General features: G+C 38.8%; 1 protein-coding gene across 1 annotated transcript in view; it reads left to right on the top strand.

The window, feature by feature from the left end:
• LOC150087120 (twitchin-like) overlaps window positions 1–17671 on the top strand; it is a 3511780-nt gene that overhangs the window by 2817765 nt on the left and 676344 nt on the right. The window contains 1 exon segment of the mRNA XM_090372971.1: window positions 12351–12653. Within this exon segment, the coding sequence (XP_090229097.1) occupies window positions 12351–12653 (303 nt within the window).

The following is a 17671-nucleotide window of genomic DNA, read 5'->3' as shown; positions in this document are numbered from 1 at the left end:
CCTTTGCACCTTCGCAGAAAAATGTTACTACTGAAGTATGCAACCAAAATAAAATTTGGTTGAATACTTCAGTAGTAAAATTGCTATTTGCATCCTATTCACCCATACCTCTTAAATCTATAACTACCTAATCTCTATAGAAATAAACCTAATAAAATAAGGCCAGCAGGCCTATGGTTTTTTGAAATATCACAGAGTTGGAAAGTTCCTCTTCACAATAGTCAACAGGTAATGACTTACTTTCATCCAACTTCAACTCCCCCTCCTCAACTGAACTTTGATACTTATTTGATTCAAAAATGGGGTAAGAATCTTCTACTGACTCTTAACGTCTTAACGTGAAGCAACTCCATGCAAGTCATATTCAGAGCTATGTCGATTTCCTGCCAATATATACCAATAGGTCTAAATCTCAGTCAACTGTTGGAGTAGCAGCAGTGTTTCCCTCTACTATCATTTCAGCTTCCCTCGCACCTGAGTATAGCAACTTTTCTGTAGAACTACATTGAATAAAATTAGCTCTAGAAAATTTGAATCTTACCCATCTCCAAAATATTTAATTTCCACAGACTCTCAGCTCAATTAGAGCAATGGAAAATCCCTCCTATACGAATCACCCTGTTTTAAACCAAATTAGGAGGTTGCTCTTGAAAATTGAACATCGTCAACAATTTGTGAACTTTTGTTGGATTCCAGCACATTCAGGGATAAAGGGAATGAACTGGCAGATATCTGCAAAAAATCTGTCAACTTTAGATTTGACCTCTGTTCATATTCCAGCCTCGGACTATAATGTCATTATAGCAGCAGCATGCCTTGCACAGTGGAAAGAACTATGGCACACCCAGACTAATAATAAACTTTTTTCAGTTGAAACAGGAACCAAAATTTGGGCACTTGAGCATCCAGACAATGAGAAGGGAAGAAGTGGTACTTGCACAGGCAAGAATAGGGCATACTCATCTGACCCATATCCATCTACTCACAGGTGATGATCATCCTCCTCTTGAACACTGGGGTTCAAGACATTGACTGCTGAATGTGGTCAATCTGCCAATTGCACTGGACTAGCATGGCAGATTATAGTCCATTCATTCAACATGATTTGCTGAGGAGGAGCATCCTGCAGTGGATTGACAATAGTTGCAGATTTATTTTATTTATTATATATTGCACTTCTGCTCCTGACTACTTCAGCCATCGTTGATCCACTGCAATATAAAAACCTCCTCAACGTAGTTTCTGCAACTGTGGTCTTGTGCTTTCTGTTTGCCATTGTACACCAGAAAATTTCACAATTTCTTCAATCCAACTTATCTTTGGTCTTTTTTCTTGAGTGTTTAGAGTCAGGCAGTATCCATTCCAAAATTTGTTTGATCCATCTTTCATCAGATCTTCCATTTCCGTTTTAAGTGCTTTGTTTTTTCAATGATGTCACAGACCTTGGTTTATTGATGAATCCATGCACATATTTTTTCAGTTTCTTTTGGTTATATTCAAAATTCAGCACTCCATACTTCTTTGTGTGACCCTTAATCTTTGTAAAGCTTTGGCATTCAATGTCCACGTTTCACAACTGTACATTAGGACAGGGAGGATACATTGATCAAAAACTTTTCATTTGAGACAGAGTGGCAAGCTTATCTTGAAGACAAGCTTTCCAAATGCTTGCCATCCCAATTTTATGTACCATTCAGTTTCCATCTGTTGAAATTTCTTGTCCAAGGTAAACATGCCACTTCTTCTTCTAGTTCTTGTCCATTGGCCATGATTTTCTTTCGTCTGGTTAATTTGTTAAAAATAACCTGTATTTTCTTGATATTCATCCAAAGTCTTGCTTTTATACTGCAGTCCTTCAATTCTTCCCAGATCATTGGCAAAGAGAATGATATCATCTGCAAATCATAAGTGATTCAGGTAATCTTCATTTATCTTGAGTACTTTATTATTCCAATTTAACTCGCAAAAATTTCTTCTAAACAGGCATAAAATAGTTTGGGGAGATTGTATCTCTGTGTCAGACATCTTTTTCTATGTTGATCTGAACTTTATCATTGTTGACCCATATTGATGCAGTCACCATTGATTGGAAAATATTTATGTAAGCTCTACCTACACCTTGGTCGATTAGGGTGTTGATTATTGCTTGTTTTGTGACTCATTAGAGTGCTTTTTCCATAGTTGAAGAGGTTATACATAATGGAAGGTTGTATTCGTTGTACCACTCTGTAACTGTCTGCACTGTTTGGATGTGATCCATTGTTATGAAGCTGCTTCTGAAACTTGCTTGTTCTTCGGGTTGTGCTGCATTAAGTATTATGCCTATTCTTCTTGAAAGTATCTTTGTGTAAACCTTGTAGACAAGTGGCAATAGGCTTTATTGGTCAGTAGTTTTTTAAATCTGCCTTGTCACCTTTTTTGTGCAGAAGATGACTTTGCTTTTTTTAATGCTACAGGTACTTTGTTAAGTAGAAGATATTTTGAAATTAGTTTGGTTAGAACTTTACATATTGGTTGGCCTCCAGCTTTCAACAGTGATTTTAGCATTGGTAGAGGCATATGATGCAAGAAAGCAGGCATCAGCCAAAAAAAAAAAAAAAAAAACACCCTTCTCTGCTGCTTTGCTATTTTCCTCATTGATTTTATAGCATCTTCTACCAAAATTTCTGGTACAGCATCTGGTGTTGATCCAGTTGTTGTCGTTTATCCTTATAAAGAGTTGAATAAAATTCCACTCATTTTAGTATTTGTTGTGCTCGAAGCTTGAAAGCAAACATTTGGCTTTTGTGTTTAATCATTTTTCATTTTGCTTTCTTTAGCCCTTGATTTTCTTCTAGTGTTCTTCTGATGAGATCAACTTTGAACTTGCATTTTTCTTCTTTTATGTGCTTTATTATGATCTTGCACATTTCTGCACAATCCTACCTTGTTTCTTACATTACCACTTTGCTTTATTACTCTTTGCTTTTTCATCATGGAAATTGTTTCCTTTGGTATTCTTGTTTTTTTTTTTATTTATTTTATTTTTTTTTTTTTTACAGTAGTTTCAAAGGGCAGTGCCAACTACAGTCTCAATGGCTTTTATCAGTTGAAATACCTGTGTTAGGAAGGTCTTGCAGCACATGAAAACGATTGGACAGTTCTCTTACAAAGTTCTGAGGATTTTTCAATAGTTAATTAGTGTCAATCTTCTTCACTTTTGTTGACGTGGCCAGTTTCTTTCATTCTTTCTTGCAATCAATTTTGATTTTTGCTGTTAATAGCTGATGTCGCTTCCAACATTAAAGTGGTTCAGGAGTGGGTAGTCAGTAAATAGCATTTTGTTTGTCAGTATGATGTCAATTTCACTAATATTTCCAAGAGAGATCTTCTTCAGCATCCACTTTCATTGGGTCTTTTTCTTGAAGATTGAGTTCATGATGAACAAATTGTGTTCCTCCACAAATTCAATTAGTAGATTGCCTTTATCATCTCTCTCTCTTTCCAGTTCCATATGGGCTGATAGACCTTTTTCCATTTTAGATCTTACCAAATCTCTCATTGACATCTCCCATTACAATTTTATAGTGGTAGTCATCCTGCTCCATAAAGTTAGCATTAGCATTAGTAGAGGCATTTGATGCAAGAAAGCAAGCTTATGCAGCATCAGCCAAAAAAAAAAAAAAAAAAAAACCCACTTCCACTTACTTCACCCCTCTGTTCGTTCAAAATACCTGTCCAGCTGAGCCTTAAACTTATTTAGGCTATCAACCTCCACCACAAGGGATGGCAGTCTGTTCCACCAACCAACCACCCGCTGGCTAAAGGCAAATTTCCGCACGTCTATCCTACATCTGTCTTTCCTCAATTTGAATTTATGCCCTCTCAGGTGATTTTTCTGAGCTAGAGGAAGAATCCCATCAGCATTGAGCATGCTTAAACCATTCAAGGCTTTATACACCTCTATCAGATCACCTCGCTAGTGCCTAGTCTCCAGACACTGTAATTTGCAAAACTTAAGCCTTTCTTCGTAAGAGCACCCCTTTGTTCCATTCACTAATCTTGTTGCCCTTCTCTGTACTCGTTCCAGCAGTTCTACATCCTTCTTGAAATGAGGCCTCCAGACCTGTATACAGTACTCTAGGTGTGGCCTGACCATTGCCTTATACAATGGAATAATCACCTCCTTATCCCTGCTGGAAAAATTCCTGTATATCATTGACAATTCTCCATGAGCTACTCTTGCAGCCCGTCTGCACTGCTCAGAGAACTTCATATCTGCCTGCACAATCACCCCCAAGTCCCTTTCATTCTCTACCACTGTCAGTGCAGTACCACAGAGTTGATACGTTGCTCTGGGGTTGCTGTTTCCCATGTGTAGTACTTTACATTTGTCAATGTTAAACTTCATTTGCCACCTCGAAGCCCATCTGCTCAACCTTTCCAGATCCTGTTGCAGCAGCATAGTGTCAGTAGTGTCCTTGACAACCCTGCCAACCTTTGTATCATCTGCAAACTTGGACATTAAGCTTGATATACCATCATCAATATCATTTATAAATACAGAAAACAATAATGGACCCAACACTGAGCCCTGAGGGACTCCACTAATAACATTAGTCCACGATGAGCAGTGTCCATTGATTACCACTTGTGATTACCAAGTTGCAATATATTTTCATAAAATTCCTCAACTTTGGCATCACTACAAGTACTTATAGGAGCGTAAGCTAGAATAATTTGAAGAGAATAGTGACTATTTAGCTTAATAGCACAGCAAGCAATTCTTTCTACTTTTACAGTTGAATCCATTAGTCTTGTTAATTAGGAACCTAATTCCACCACACCATCCATTATTTGATCCTTTTTAGTACAGCCAATGACCAAATCTTCACCTTTTCTGCAAATCTCACATATACCGATGACGTTCCAATTGATGTTTTTCAGTTCTTGTAATAATTCTTCTAGACATGAGTCTGTACTCATAGACTGAATGTTAAGCATTCCAGTGTCTAAAGTCCATAGACATGCTTATGCAAGCCCTGTGATTTTTAGCACCCCCTGCCATTGAGCTAGTCTTCCCACTACCATAAGTGGTAGCTCACAGGCCTCTGTGGAATGAGAGCCATTTATTTTGTTGTGAAGGTCCATTTGTAGCAGATAATGTTCAATTTCATGTTGAGGGAATGGACCATAATCTGCCACACTGGTCGAGTGTGGGCTGGCAGATTTGGTGTCTTAGCTTTGACCCTGCTAGAAGTATGCAATCCAAATGGCATAGTTCTCAGCTCCATTGACACATGCAAACACTCCCACCTCGATAAGGCATCAATCTATGAGAGTGTATATATAGATATATATCAGGAAAACTGTGCTTCTAGAAATTGGCATTAGCAAGGGCTCATGATGCAAGAAAGAAAGTTTATATAGCTGAAAAAAAAAAAAAAAACCCTTATTTCCCCCATCAGCTCACTCCAAATGTTTGTCAAGTTCTGCTTTGAATCTATTTAAGCTATCAACTTCTACAATGAGAGATGGAAGTGGAAGTTTGTTCCAGCAATAAACAACCCACTGGCTAAAGGCAAGCTTCCGCACATCTATTCTACAACCGTCTTTCCTCAATTTGAATTTATGCTCTCTCAGGTGATTATTCTGAGCAAGAGGAAGAATCCCATCAGCATTGAGCATTCTCAAACCATTCAAAGCTTTAAACACCACAATCAGATCACCTCGCAGGTGTCTAGTCTCCAGACACTGTAATTTGCAAAACTCAAGCCTTTCTTCGTAAGAGCAGCCCTTTGTTTCTGTTCACTAATCTTTTTGCTCTTCTTTGTACTTGTTCCAACAGCTCTACATCCTTCTTAAAATAAGGCCTCCAGACCTGTATACAGTACCCAAGGTGTAGCCTGACCATTGCCTTATACAAGGAGATAATCACCTCCTTATCCCTGCTAGAAAAATTCCTGTATATCATTGACAAGACACCATTAGCTACCCTTGCAGACCGTCTGCACTGCTCAGAAAACTTCATATCCGCCTGCACATTTACCCCCAGGTCCTTTTCATTCTCTACCACTGTCAGTGTGGTACCCCAGAGTTGATACGTTACTCTGGGATTACTGCTTTCCATATGTAGTACTTTACATATGTCAATGTTAAACTTCATTTGCAATGCTCAGCCCATCTGCTCAACTTTTCTAAATCCTGTTGCAACAGTGTACTGTCATTAGTGTCATTAACAACCCCGCCAACCTTCGTATCATCTGCAAACTTGGACATTAAGCCTGATATACCATCATCAATATCATTTATAAATACAGAAAACAACAATGGTCCCAACACTGAACCCTGAGGGACTCCACTAATAACATCAGTCCACGAAGAGCAGTGTCCATTGATTACCACTCTCTGTCTTCTTCCATTCAACCATCCCTTTATCCATAGCAGCAACGATAGGTGGAACAGGACCAGGGTATGTCTGCCAGGGGCAAAGGTTGATGACGTTGTAGAGCAGCTATCATCTTTTAAGGGCACAAAAGGTGATATAGTTGTACACGTTGCCACTAATGATATTAAGAGTAGAAGACTGGCAAAATTACTTAACAAGTACAGGTGAATTAGGGTTGAATTTGAAAGTGTCTGCAATTCTGCCCAGACACGATAGGAGGGAGTATATGATGAGAGCCTTGTCGGTCAATTCGGCCCTGGAAAGATTTTTTTCAGCCTGGTCTGTACTTGTTAACAGGAGAGACTGCTTCTACAGGGATGGGATACACTTAAATAGAAACAGTGCAAGAATATTTGCTGATGCTATCGAGACAGTGTTAGGTGGGTCGGAAAACTGCTAGCTTGGGGGAATAAAAGGACTAATAGATTAACAGTAGCCACTGGCAGAGGTGAAAGTGATTCTTGCACTGCTTCTATTGGAATGAGCAGCAGCAGCCTGGAAAACAAGATGTGGGATATTTCAGAGACTGCTGGGAGTCATTGCAGTACAAGTAAACACATGGGTTGTGTTAGGGTAGCTAAGAATAGGAACAGGTGCATGTATACTTGCATATACAGTAATACCCCGAAGTTACGCAATAGGTGGGTCCAACGAAAATTGCTTAAGTCGAATCCACGTAAGTCGGGGTACAACTTTGCATATATATACATATAAATTTTGTTTAATTGGGACCAAGGACTACAAAAACACTAGTTTAGAAGAAAAATATTTAATAAAATTGCAGTTCTTTATACATATTAATACAAAATATGTATTAAAAAAATAAATGAGTTATGTAAAAAAGTTATTTCGATGTCGATGGCTTCATAAAATCTAACAAATTCGTCTGACAACACAGTGCCTTCTTTTTTTCACGCAGAATTTCTTCATAGCAAGCTAATAATTTTTTTATTCCTTGCTTTATAGCTATAACGCGTTCTTCGTTGGAGTCTATGTGTTCTAAAATTTTTAAGACCTTTTCAATTGAGCTGAGACTTTCTGTCAAGCTTGCAATTGTCATGTGCTTTTCTGGGGAAACTGAGTCTTAAGTGTCGGATACTTCAGTGACGTTTTGCTCACGCATCTCTATGAGCTTATTCATTGTCAGCTCCTGACTATGTGAATCCAACGGCTCGTTGACATCATCACTATTGACTTCCAAATCTAATTGTCTGGCAAGATTAACAACTTCTTCTATCACATGAGTGATATTGTCAGTTTCTGGCGTTGTTTTCCTCTCGTTTTTGAAAAAAAATGGACAAAGTTTCTTCCCGACACCATTCAATGTTTTTTTGTGAATTTCATCCCAAGATTCTTCAATGAGTCTTACGGCATCTAAAACACTGAATTGTTTCCAAAAATCTTTAACAGATATCTCACTATTTTGTCCCATAGCTTCATTCAGACGTGCAAACGAACGCCTCGTGTAGTAAGCCTTGAATGTTTTGATGACTCCCTGGTCCATTGGTTGAAGCAGGCTGGTTTGGAGGCAAAAACACAACTTTTACAAGTGGGTCAAAATTAGTTAGGGTGGCAGCAGGGTGACCGGGTGCATTGTCAATAAGAAGCATCACTTTAAATGAAATCTGTTTAGACTTGCAATAACGTTCGACTTCGGGTATGAAGTTGTGACCAAACCAGTCCTCAAAAATGGAAGCTGTCACCCAAGCTTTATGATTTGACTTCTAAATCACTGGTAAGCTAATTTTAGATATGCACCAAACGAAAAAATCAAGAACCGCGTAACTCTGAGTTCGCGTAAGTCGGGGTATTACTATACACCAATGCTAGGAGTTTGGTAAATAAATTTGATGAATTTGAGGTATTGCTCAAAACATCAAAGGCAGATATTGTTGGGATATCAGACACATGGTGTCACACAGATATAAGGAATGCGGAACTGGAATTTGGGGAGTACAATGTGTGCAGAAAGGATAGACAGGATAGGAAGGGAGGAGGGGTTATGGCAATTAGTTAAAAAACACATAAAATCCAAGGAAAAAACACATAAAATCCAAGGAACTGTACAGGGAAATAGAGTGGGCCAGTAAATCAGAGAGTCTTATAATAGGGGATTTTAATTTCCCAGATATTGACTGGAATTTGTGGGTTGGACACTCACACACTAGAAAGGCTTTTGTGGATTTATTGGATGATTGTTTTCTACATCAGCATGTTCGGGAGGCAACTAGAGGGAGTAATACTCTTGATATGATTATCAGTAGTGATTCTTCATGCATTAAGAATCTGTAGATAAAGGAACCACAAGGTGGCAGTGATCACAGTGTGCTGAAGTGGAATTTACTCAAAGAGGAAACTACTATCAGGGGTAAAGGGAAGGGTTTTTGCTTTCATAAAGGCGACTACGATGGTCTGAGACAGTATTTAAATTCTATACAGTGGGACCAACTGATGATGTTACCAACAGCAAATTCAAAATGGTATGCATTCAAAGAACTTATCTTGGAAGCTACTAGGCTTTACATACCAACTAAGAAATATTGTTCAAGGTTTAGGCCAAAATGGATGTCAGATGAACTAATGAGACATATGGCAGAGAAGAAAAATGCATGGGATACATATAGATTAACATGTGACACAGAAGCCTATGATAGATATAAGCTGGTTTGTGACCAAGTTACAAAGGAGGTTAGGCAGGCAAAGGCAGATTACGAGAAACCTGTGGCAACGAATGCAAAGAAAAACATCAAAGAGTTCTTTACTTATGTAAACTCTAGAAGGAAGGGGATGATGAATCAGATTGGTCCACTTGATATCGATGGTTCAACTGTTGATGGTCCTGCTCAGGTAGCTAACAAACTAAATGAATATTTTGCATCGACATTCACACATGAGGAGTTATTCAGCGAGGGGAATGCCAGAGGTGTATTCAACTCTGGCTGTAAGCTAGATAATCTTCTAATAACTGAGAGTAAAGTGGAGGAGAAATTGTTGAAGATAAACACAAGAAAGTCACCTGGGTTGGATGGGATGTATCCAGTTATATTAATGGAGGCAGCAAAGGAAGTAAGCAAACCCTTAGCCATAATTATGAGAGCTTCCTTGGACTCATGGGAGGTACCCATACGCTGGACATGTGCAAATGTGACACCAATTCACATAGGCGGATCAAAGGCTGACAAAAGTAATTATAGACCTGTGAGTTTTCCTTCTGTTCTAGGAAAATTAATGGATACACTGATTAAAGAAGCACTGCAGGATCATCTTGACAAGACTTCAGTTATAGCTCAGACACAGCATGGTTTTGTTAAGGGAAAGTATTGCCTGACCAATTTGATTGGATATTATGATGCAGTCACAAAAGAACTGGATGCAAGGAATAACTTTGATATTATATATTTGGATCTTAGAAAGGCTTTTGATACTGTTGCACATGGAAGACTGCTGCACAAATTGAAGCAGTGTGGCATTGGGGGCAAATTGCTGCTATGGATTAAGGGATGGTTGAGGGGTAGAAGACATAGTGTGGTAATCAATGGACACTGCTCATTGTGGACTAATGTTATTAGGGAAGTCCCTCAGGATTCAGTGTTGGGTCCATTATTGTTTTCTGTATTTATAAGTGATATTTATGATGGTATATCAAGCTTAATGTCCAAATTTGCAGACAATACAAAGGTTGGCAAGGTTGTTAAGGACATTACTGACACTATTCTGCTGCAACAGGATCTGGAAAGGTTGAGCAGATGGGCTGAGAGGTGGCAAATGAAGTTTAACATTGACAAATGTAAAGTACTACATATGGGAAACAGCAACCCCAGAGAAACTTATCAACTCTGTGGTATTACACTGACAGGGGTAGAGAATGAAAAGGACCTGGGGTAATTGTGCAGGCAGATATGAAGTTCTCTAAGCAGTGCAGATGGGCTGCAAGAGTAGCTCATGTTGTCTTAATGATATACAGAAATTTTTCTAGCAGGGATAAGGAGGTGATTATTCCCTTGTATAAGGCAATGGTAAAGCCACACCTTGAGTACTGTATACAGGTCTGGAGGCCTCATTTCAAGAAGGATGTAGAGCTGCTGGAACGAGTACAGAGAAGGACAACATGATTAGTGAATAGAACAAAATGCGCTCTTACGAAGAAAGTCTTAAGTTTTGCAAATTAGTGTCTGGAGACTAGGCACCGGCAAGGTGATCTGATAGAAGTCTATAAAGCCTTGAATGGTTTGGGTATGCTCAATGCTGATGGGGTTCTTCCTCTTGCTCAGAATAATCACCTCAGAGGGCATAAATTCAAATTGAGGAAAGACAGATGTAGGATAGATATGCGGAAATTTGCCTTTAGCCAGCAGGTAATTGGTTTGTGAAACAGACTTCCATCCCTTGTTGTGGAATTTGATAGCCTAAATAAATTTAAGCCTCGGCTGGACAGGTATTTCGAACGAACGGAGGGGTGAAATGGAAGTTTTTTTTTTTTTTTTTTTTTTTTATATGGCTGATGCTGCATAAGCTTGTTTTTTTGCATCATATTCCTCTGCTAATGCTAATTTGCCTACAATGCCACACTTCTCCAATTTGTGCAGCAGTCTTCCATGTACAACAGTATCAAAGGCTTTTCTAAGATCCAAATATATGATATCAAAGTTATTTTTTGCATCCAGTTCCTTTGTGACTACATCATAGTATCCAATCAGATTAGTCAGACAAGACTTCCCCTTAACAAACAAATGCCGAGTCCGAGCTATAACTGAAGTCTTGTCTAGATGATCCTGCAATGGTTATTTAACCAGTGCCTCCATTAATTTCGCTGGAACAGAAGTTATTATTGTTATTATTATTATTATTATTAGCCATATGGTGCAAGGAAGCCTGAGGCTTATGCTGCACCAGGCAAAAAAAAAAAAAAAAAAAAAAAAAATTTCTGAATTACCCCGAGAGAGAGAGAGAGAGAGAGAGAGAAAGAGAGAAGTAGAAGGGAATCATCAAGAAAAAGAAGAATGATGATATCCAGCTCAGGACCTTAGTTAAACTAACAGGTCTGTAATTACCTGTCCCTTTGATCCGCCTTTGTGGATTGGGGTCACATTTGCACATCTCCAGTCCATGGGTACCTCCCCTGAGTCCAGGGAAACTCTCATAATTATGGCTAAGGGTTTGCTTACTTCCTTTCCTGCCTCCTTTAATATAACTCGATAGATCCCATCCACCCCATGTGCCTTTCTTATCTTCAACAATTTATCCTCCACTTTACTCTCAGTTATTGCAAGATTATCTAGCTTACTGCCAGAGTTGAATACACCTCTGACATTCCCCTCCCTGAATAACTCCTCATGTGTGAATGTAGATGCAAAATATTCATTTAGTTTGTTAGCTACCTGAGTAGGATCATGAACGGTTGAACTTTCGATATCAAGTTGACCAATCTGATTCATCCTCTTCCTTCTAGAGTTTACATAAGTAAAGAACTCTTTGCTGTTTTTCTTTGCATCCCTTGCCAAGGATTTCTCGTAATCTGCCTTCGCCTGCCTAACCTCCTTTGTAACTTGGTTATAGACCAGCTTATATCTATCATAGGCTTGTGTGTCTCATGTTAATTGATATGTATCCCATGCATTTTTCTTCTCTGTCACATTAAGCTCAATTTCGTTTATAAAATTTTTTATCATTAGTCTTCAAACCTTTATTAATTTTATCTTCTTCAATATTGAACCCTTTTTGGATGCCATTTTATAATATAATATGTATATTATTCTGTAATTTATAATACAGTACAATGTGTTATAAATTTAAAATAAAAGAACTTATCAAGTTTCAAGCTTTGAAAATGTTTATGAACATTAATAATAGAAGGAGTTACATTTTTTTTTATAAAATCGAGAATATTAATATGTTATACCTGTATAAATTTTATCTGTTTCAGATCCACCTTCTGCTCCTGGAATTCCTGTGGTCAAGGAAGTTGGAGGAGACTTTGTTAACTTATCTTGGGAAAAGCCTGAATCGGATGGAGGTAGTCGTATTCAAGGTTACTGGATTGAAAAAAGAGAAATTGGAACTCAAGCATGGCAGAAAGTTAATATGTATATTTGTATCACAATACAGATTAACATATCAAATCTTGTTGAAGATAGGCAATACGAGTTCAGAGTTTTTGCAATGAATGAAGCAGGTTTAAGCCCTCCTTCTGTAAATTCTACTTCTGTTCGTATTCAAGATCCAAATGGTATGAAAAACTAATTTCTATCTTAGTTATTATTTTTATTATTAGTAGTGCTAGTAGTGGGGTCTAAAATAAAATATGTACTGGCAGTTTTATCATGAACAAGTGCCAAGTAAATAACAGATAAGGCCATTTTTGTGAAGGAAGGACATTTCTTGGGGATAGCAAAAGGACAGTGAATCTCAGAAGTAAAATCTTGTTAATACAAACTTGGTTTATTCAAAGTACTTGTTTATATGAGGGGGTATCAAAAAGTTCATACTCTGACCTAAATAAAACATCAGTAAGAAGATGTCATTTTAAATATAAGGTTGACTACATATTCAATTACTAACATGTGAAATTTCATTCCCGTAGGTGATCATACACCAGAGGTGGAGCCCGGAATCTGAGCAAGGACACTATGGTTGACAAAGTGTAGTATCGTGCAGTGATCAAGTTCCTGGATTTGCAGGGCAAGGAGGTTCAGGAAATTGAGAAAGAAATGAAAGCTGTGTATGGGCAGAATTGTCCATTCTATGACACTGTAAAAAAGTGGAAGCATGAGTTCCAGTGCAGTTGCCCAAGAGAAGGAAGGTCATCAACATCCACATACAGTGAGACTGTTGCAAAGGTTGAGCAACTGGTGCTGAATGACAGACATGTGACAATTAATTTCATTGCAAATGCAGTGGGAATTAGTTATGGGTCTGCCCACAGCATTTTACATGGCCATCTGTACATGTCTAAGGTCTCTGCTTGATGGGTTCCAAGATTGCTGATACCTTTGCAGAAGCAATATCAAATGCAATATTCTTGCCAGCTGTTGGATTTGTGTAATGTGGATGTTGAGAACTTTTTTGAATGGTTGGTGACAAATGACGAATGCCGGGTGTACTAGTATGAACCGGAAACTAAAGGCATGTCAAAGCAGTGGAAGCATACCTCTTTGATTCCAGGAAGTCATCAATGACGTGGAATTGTGGTTTCAGGCAAAAAGTGAGGACTTCTATGATCAAGGCATTAAACAACTGATTCATAGATGGGAGAAATGTTCTATACATGGAGAGTACATAGAAATAGATTAAAGTTCCTGTAAAATTTCACCTTTCAAGGGCTATTATTTCTAGGTAAGGGTACAAACTTTACTACCCCCTCGTATGATGCACATACCATTCCTTGTGAAAGGATAGACTTTGCTACGTAAATAATTTTGTTTATTACAAAATTCGGTTAATATGTATTACAAAGTTTGTTTTCACCCCCTGTGAAAAATAAATATTGTTATTTTCTATGTCTAATACAAATCTTGGCACACTTGTCCTATTATTGCCTCTGACCACCCAGTTCTCTGCTTCCTGAAGGATGACACTGACTTGTTGGAATTTACTTTTGTGTAAACAAAGCAACATAAGTGCCCTCTGAAAAACATCACTGTGAAGCTACAATGTAAGTTCCCTCTGAAAAACATCATTGTGAAGAATTAGCTGTTAAATTAACAAAAGAATAAAAACAAAAACAGTTTTTCTAAGTTGCTTACATATACTCTCTCGCTCTCCATGGGATGTTTACATATACTCTCTCACTCTCCGCGCAAAGGTCAGTTGCAATTGTTAAGCCAGTTCAAAGAGTCTTTTGCTACAGTACAGTATAATCTATTTTTTGTGCCATTTCATCTGAGCTGATGTCTTTTCTGGAACTTATGTCTTTAAATCAATTTAAAGTTCATTTATATTAAATGTCATCTAGCAGTGTCATGGTGACAAAATGTAAACCAAAAGAATTAAGTCTGTTAATTAAACTGAAAATTATACAACAGGCTGATAGGATGGAACAAAGCAAAATGTACATTGTAAAGGAATACAACATCCCTTTGTCTACAATACTGAAAAAATCTTGAAGTGCACGACACTGGATCAGAAATAAAAAAAACAGGAAACAAATTTGTAGTGTAAAACATGAGGAGCATATTATAGTGTGCATAGTGTTAGGGTCGGGCGCCACCTGTGGTTTCCCACATCTGCGCCATATGTACACTGTGAAGAAATACAGAACACTGTAAATGCCAGAAAAAGTGTAGTGTGTTGAGTGTGTAGTTTTGTGTTGGGTTCTGTTGTGTGTCCTGGCATTTGTCCGCAGGGCCCCTGGTGGAACCCCACGTTGCCCGCACACACCACTAGGAGGTAGCCAGGCTGCCCATTATTCTCTGGCAGGTCTCCGTCAGGGTCGCCTGAGCTTCCTGAACGGAGACCAATTAAAAAAAAAAATAATAATAATAATAATAAAAAAAAAAAATTAAAAAAATAATAAAATAAAAATAATAATAATAAATAAAAAAATAATAAAATAAAATAAATAAATAAATAAAAAAAATAAAATAAAAAAAAATAAAAAAAAGTAATAATAATAACAAATAAAAAAAAACCGATGATAATAAAAATAATAATAAAATAAATAAAAAAAATAAATAAAAAAAAAATAAAAATAAAAAAAAAATAAAATAAAAAAAAAATAAGTAAATAAATAATAAAAATAAATAAAAAATAAGGTAGAGTGCGGCAGTACAGGGTGTACGGAAGAAGATGGGGGATGAAAGTAAGAGTAAGGGGATGTAGGTAAGGGCATCCCGTAAATTGACAGTGGAGCATATGCCCCACCAGGAGAAAAGGGGGAGGGGATAACTCCAGAAGGGTAGAAAAACCACTCAGCGAGAGTGCTGAGTGTGACTTATATTTTGCGGTGGAGTGGTCAAGACCACTGGAGCCTACCAAACCATATGAAAAGTTAGCAGGTAATCCTACTTTGGATGTTCCAGGGTTAGCAAGTTGATGCTGGTAAAACAGTCAAGTACACAAATTTTTTACTTCAAGTTTGAGTAAGTCCTTTACAGGTTTCTATCCCTGGCTTGAGTTGGTTGTAGAGTCCTGCGCCTAGAAAAGAGATTCTGTGCGTACTCCGTTAAAGATTTATAATATTGTTCTTCAGAAATTAGCAGGTGCTCCTGTCCTTGAGGTATGTTGTAGCCTGGTGTACAGTGTTCCTTGAAGATCGTTATAAATTGGGCATTTATAAAGAAGATGGTCCCAATCTTCAATTTCTCCACATGTACAGTAGGGATTATTGCTGATTCCCAAGGTAGTCAACTTATGATTTATAGAGCCGTGTCCAGTTATAATATATGTACAGTAGAGGCCAGGAGAGAACCAAGGCGGCGACTTTGGATAAACTAGTTTGACATCCGGGATGAATTTCTTAGTTATCAGGCCCTTGTCCGTCTCCTCCCATCTTGTCTGCCAGATTTGTAGTAGCATGGCAGCTAGTTTTTTCTTTTCTTGCTTGCAGTCAGTGCGGGTGTCAATGGTATGTCCAAAGATGGTAGCTGGGATTCCCCGCGACAGGCAGTAGTGCAATCCTCGACGGATAACCTCCAAGTCAAGGGGGAGGACACCTGCAAGAACCTGTAGGGCCGGAGAACTTACTGTGCAACAGGCCCTTGTAATGGCAAGCAGTATACTTCGCTGAATTGTTTCCAGTTTGCATTTATTGCGAACAATTATTGCTCTATGGTACCAAATCCCGGATCCGTATGTAATAACAGGGAGGAATATAGCGTTATACAGGAGTTTGAGTGTTCTCCGGTTCAGACCCCAGTCACACCTGCTTACTCGGACGATTAAGGCTGCATAATTTCTGATTTTTACTTGAAGGTATGAGAGGTGCGGGAAGAAGGAGAGCTTTGAATCCAGGATGATACCCAGGTGTTTTAGGGAAGTTACCAGCTTGATGGTTTTTCCTTGTACCTTGATCTGAGGTGGCCTTGATATTTGTAGGGTGCCTTTGAGAAGTATGGATTGTGTCTTCTGTGGAGAAATCCGGAGCTTGTGTAGAGTTGCCCAGTCCTGTAAGATCTGTAGTGCCTGATTTCCAGCGGCCTCGAGAGCTGCTCTGGTGTCCGCTGCGATGGAGATGGTAATATCATCTGCGAATGCTTGGATAGTAACAGGGCCCAGATCCAGACCAAGTAACTCATCAAGGACGATGTTCCAGAGGAACGGGCCGAGGACCGAACCCTGTGGGCAGCCTCTGTAGATAGATTTGGTGAGCTTCTGGTATGGTGAGGAGATGGTGATCTTTCTGTTGGAAAGGTAACTTTCTATACACCTGTATAAGTTGGCTGGTATGCGTGCCAATCTTAGCCTGCGAAGAATGCTTGGCCACCAGAGCATGTCAAAGGCCCCGGCAAAGTCAATGGTTATGAGGAGAAAGTACTTGTAATTAGTGTTGGCTGCAGCTTGGGTTATTTGGTAGAGAGCATCCTCTGTGCAGTGTCCTGGGCGAAATCCATACTGTGAATTGGATTGTAGGCCAGCTTCTGTGTAGTGTGTTAGGAGTCTGGTATGGAGGAGGCGTTCAAGTAGTTTGCTCAATGTGGACAAGAGGGCAATGGGTCGGTATGAGTTAGGCTGTTCTGGAGGCTTCGATGGATTTTTCAGTATTAACTTTAATTCAGCTATTTTCCAGCTTTCTGGGAAGGATCCCTGTGGGTTAGGCATTTATTGAACAGGTTAAGCAGAAATTGGGGATTTACCTGGGCGACCTTTTTTAGTATTTCTGGTTCAATGCGATCTAGTCCTGGGGATTTTTTATCCTTCATTTTGCCAAGGGCTTTCTGCAGTTCTTCAGTGTTAAATTCTTCCTCCACAGAGTCAATGTGGTAATTGTCATTATCTAGACAAATTTGCTGCTGTTGTGTTGTGAGATGATCGGCGTCGCTGATAAAGAGAGTATCCAAGATATTCATCATGGATTGCTCCCATGACGTTGTCATGATTCCTTGTGGTGTTATTGTGGAATGGACTACTTCTCCTCTTGGCAATTTGTTGGTAGTAACTCGGTACACCACTCCCCAAGGGTCCGAGTTACCAGTGGTGGTAACCAGCCGCTCCCATGTAGTCCTTTTTCGCTGCCTGATCATGGAAGTGTATTGGTTCCTGGTCCTCTTGTAGTCTTCACGAAGGGCTTCCACATCAGTAGCTGGCCAA

This window comes from Mastigoproctus giganteus, chromosome 4 (assembly GCF_048544385.1).
Source record: "Mastigoproctus giganteus isolate SK-2022 chromosome 4, ASM4854438v1, whole genome shotgun sequence".
NCBI lineage: Eukaryota > Metazoa > Arthropoda > Arachnida > Uropygi > Thelyphonidae > Mastigoproctus > Mastigoproctus giganteus.
Note: the sequence above shows the minus strand (reverse complement) of the source record. Positions and strands in the feature narration are given on the sequence as shown.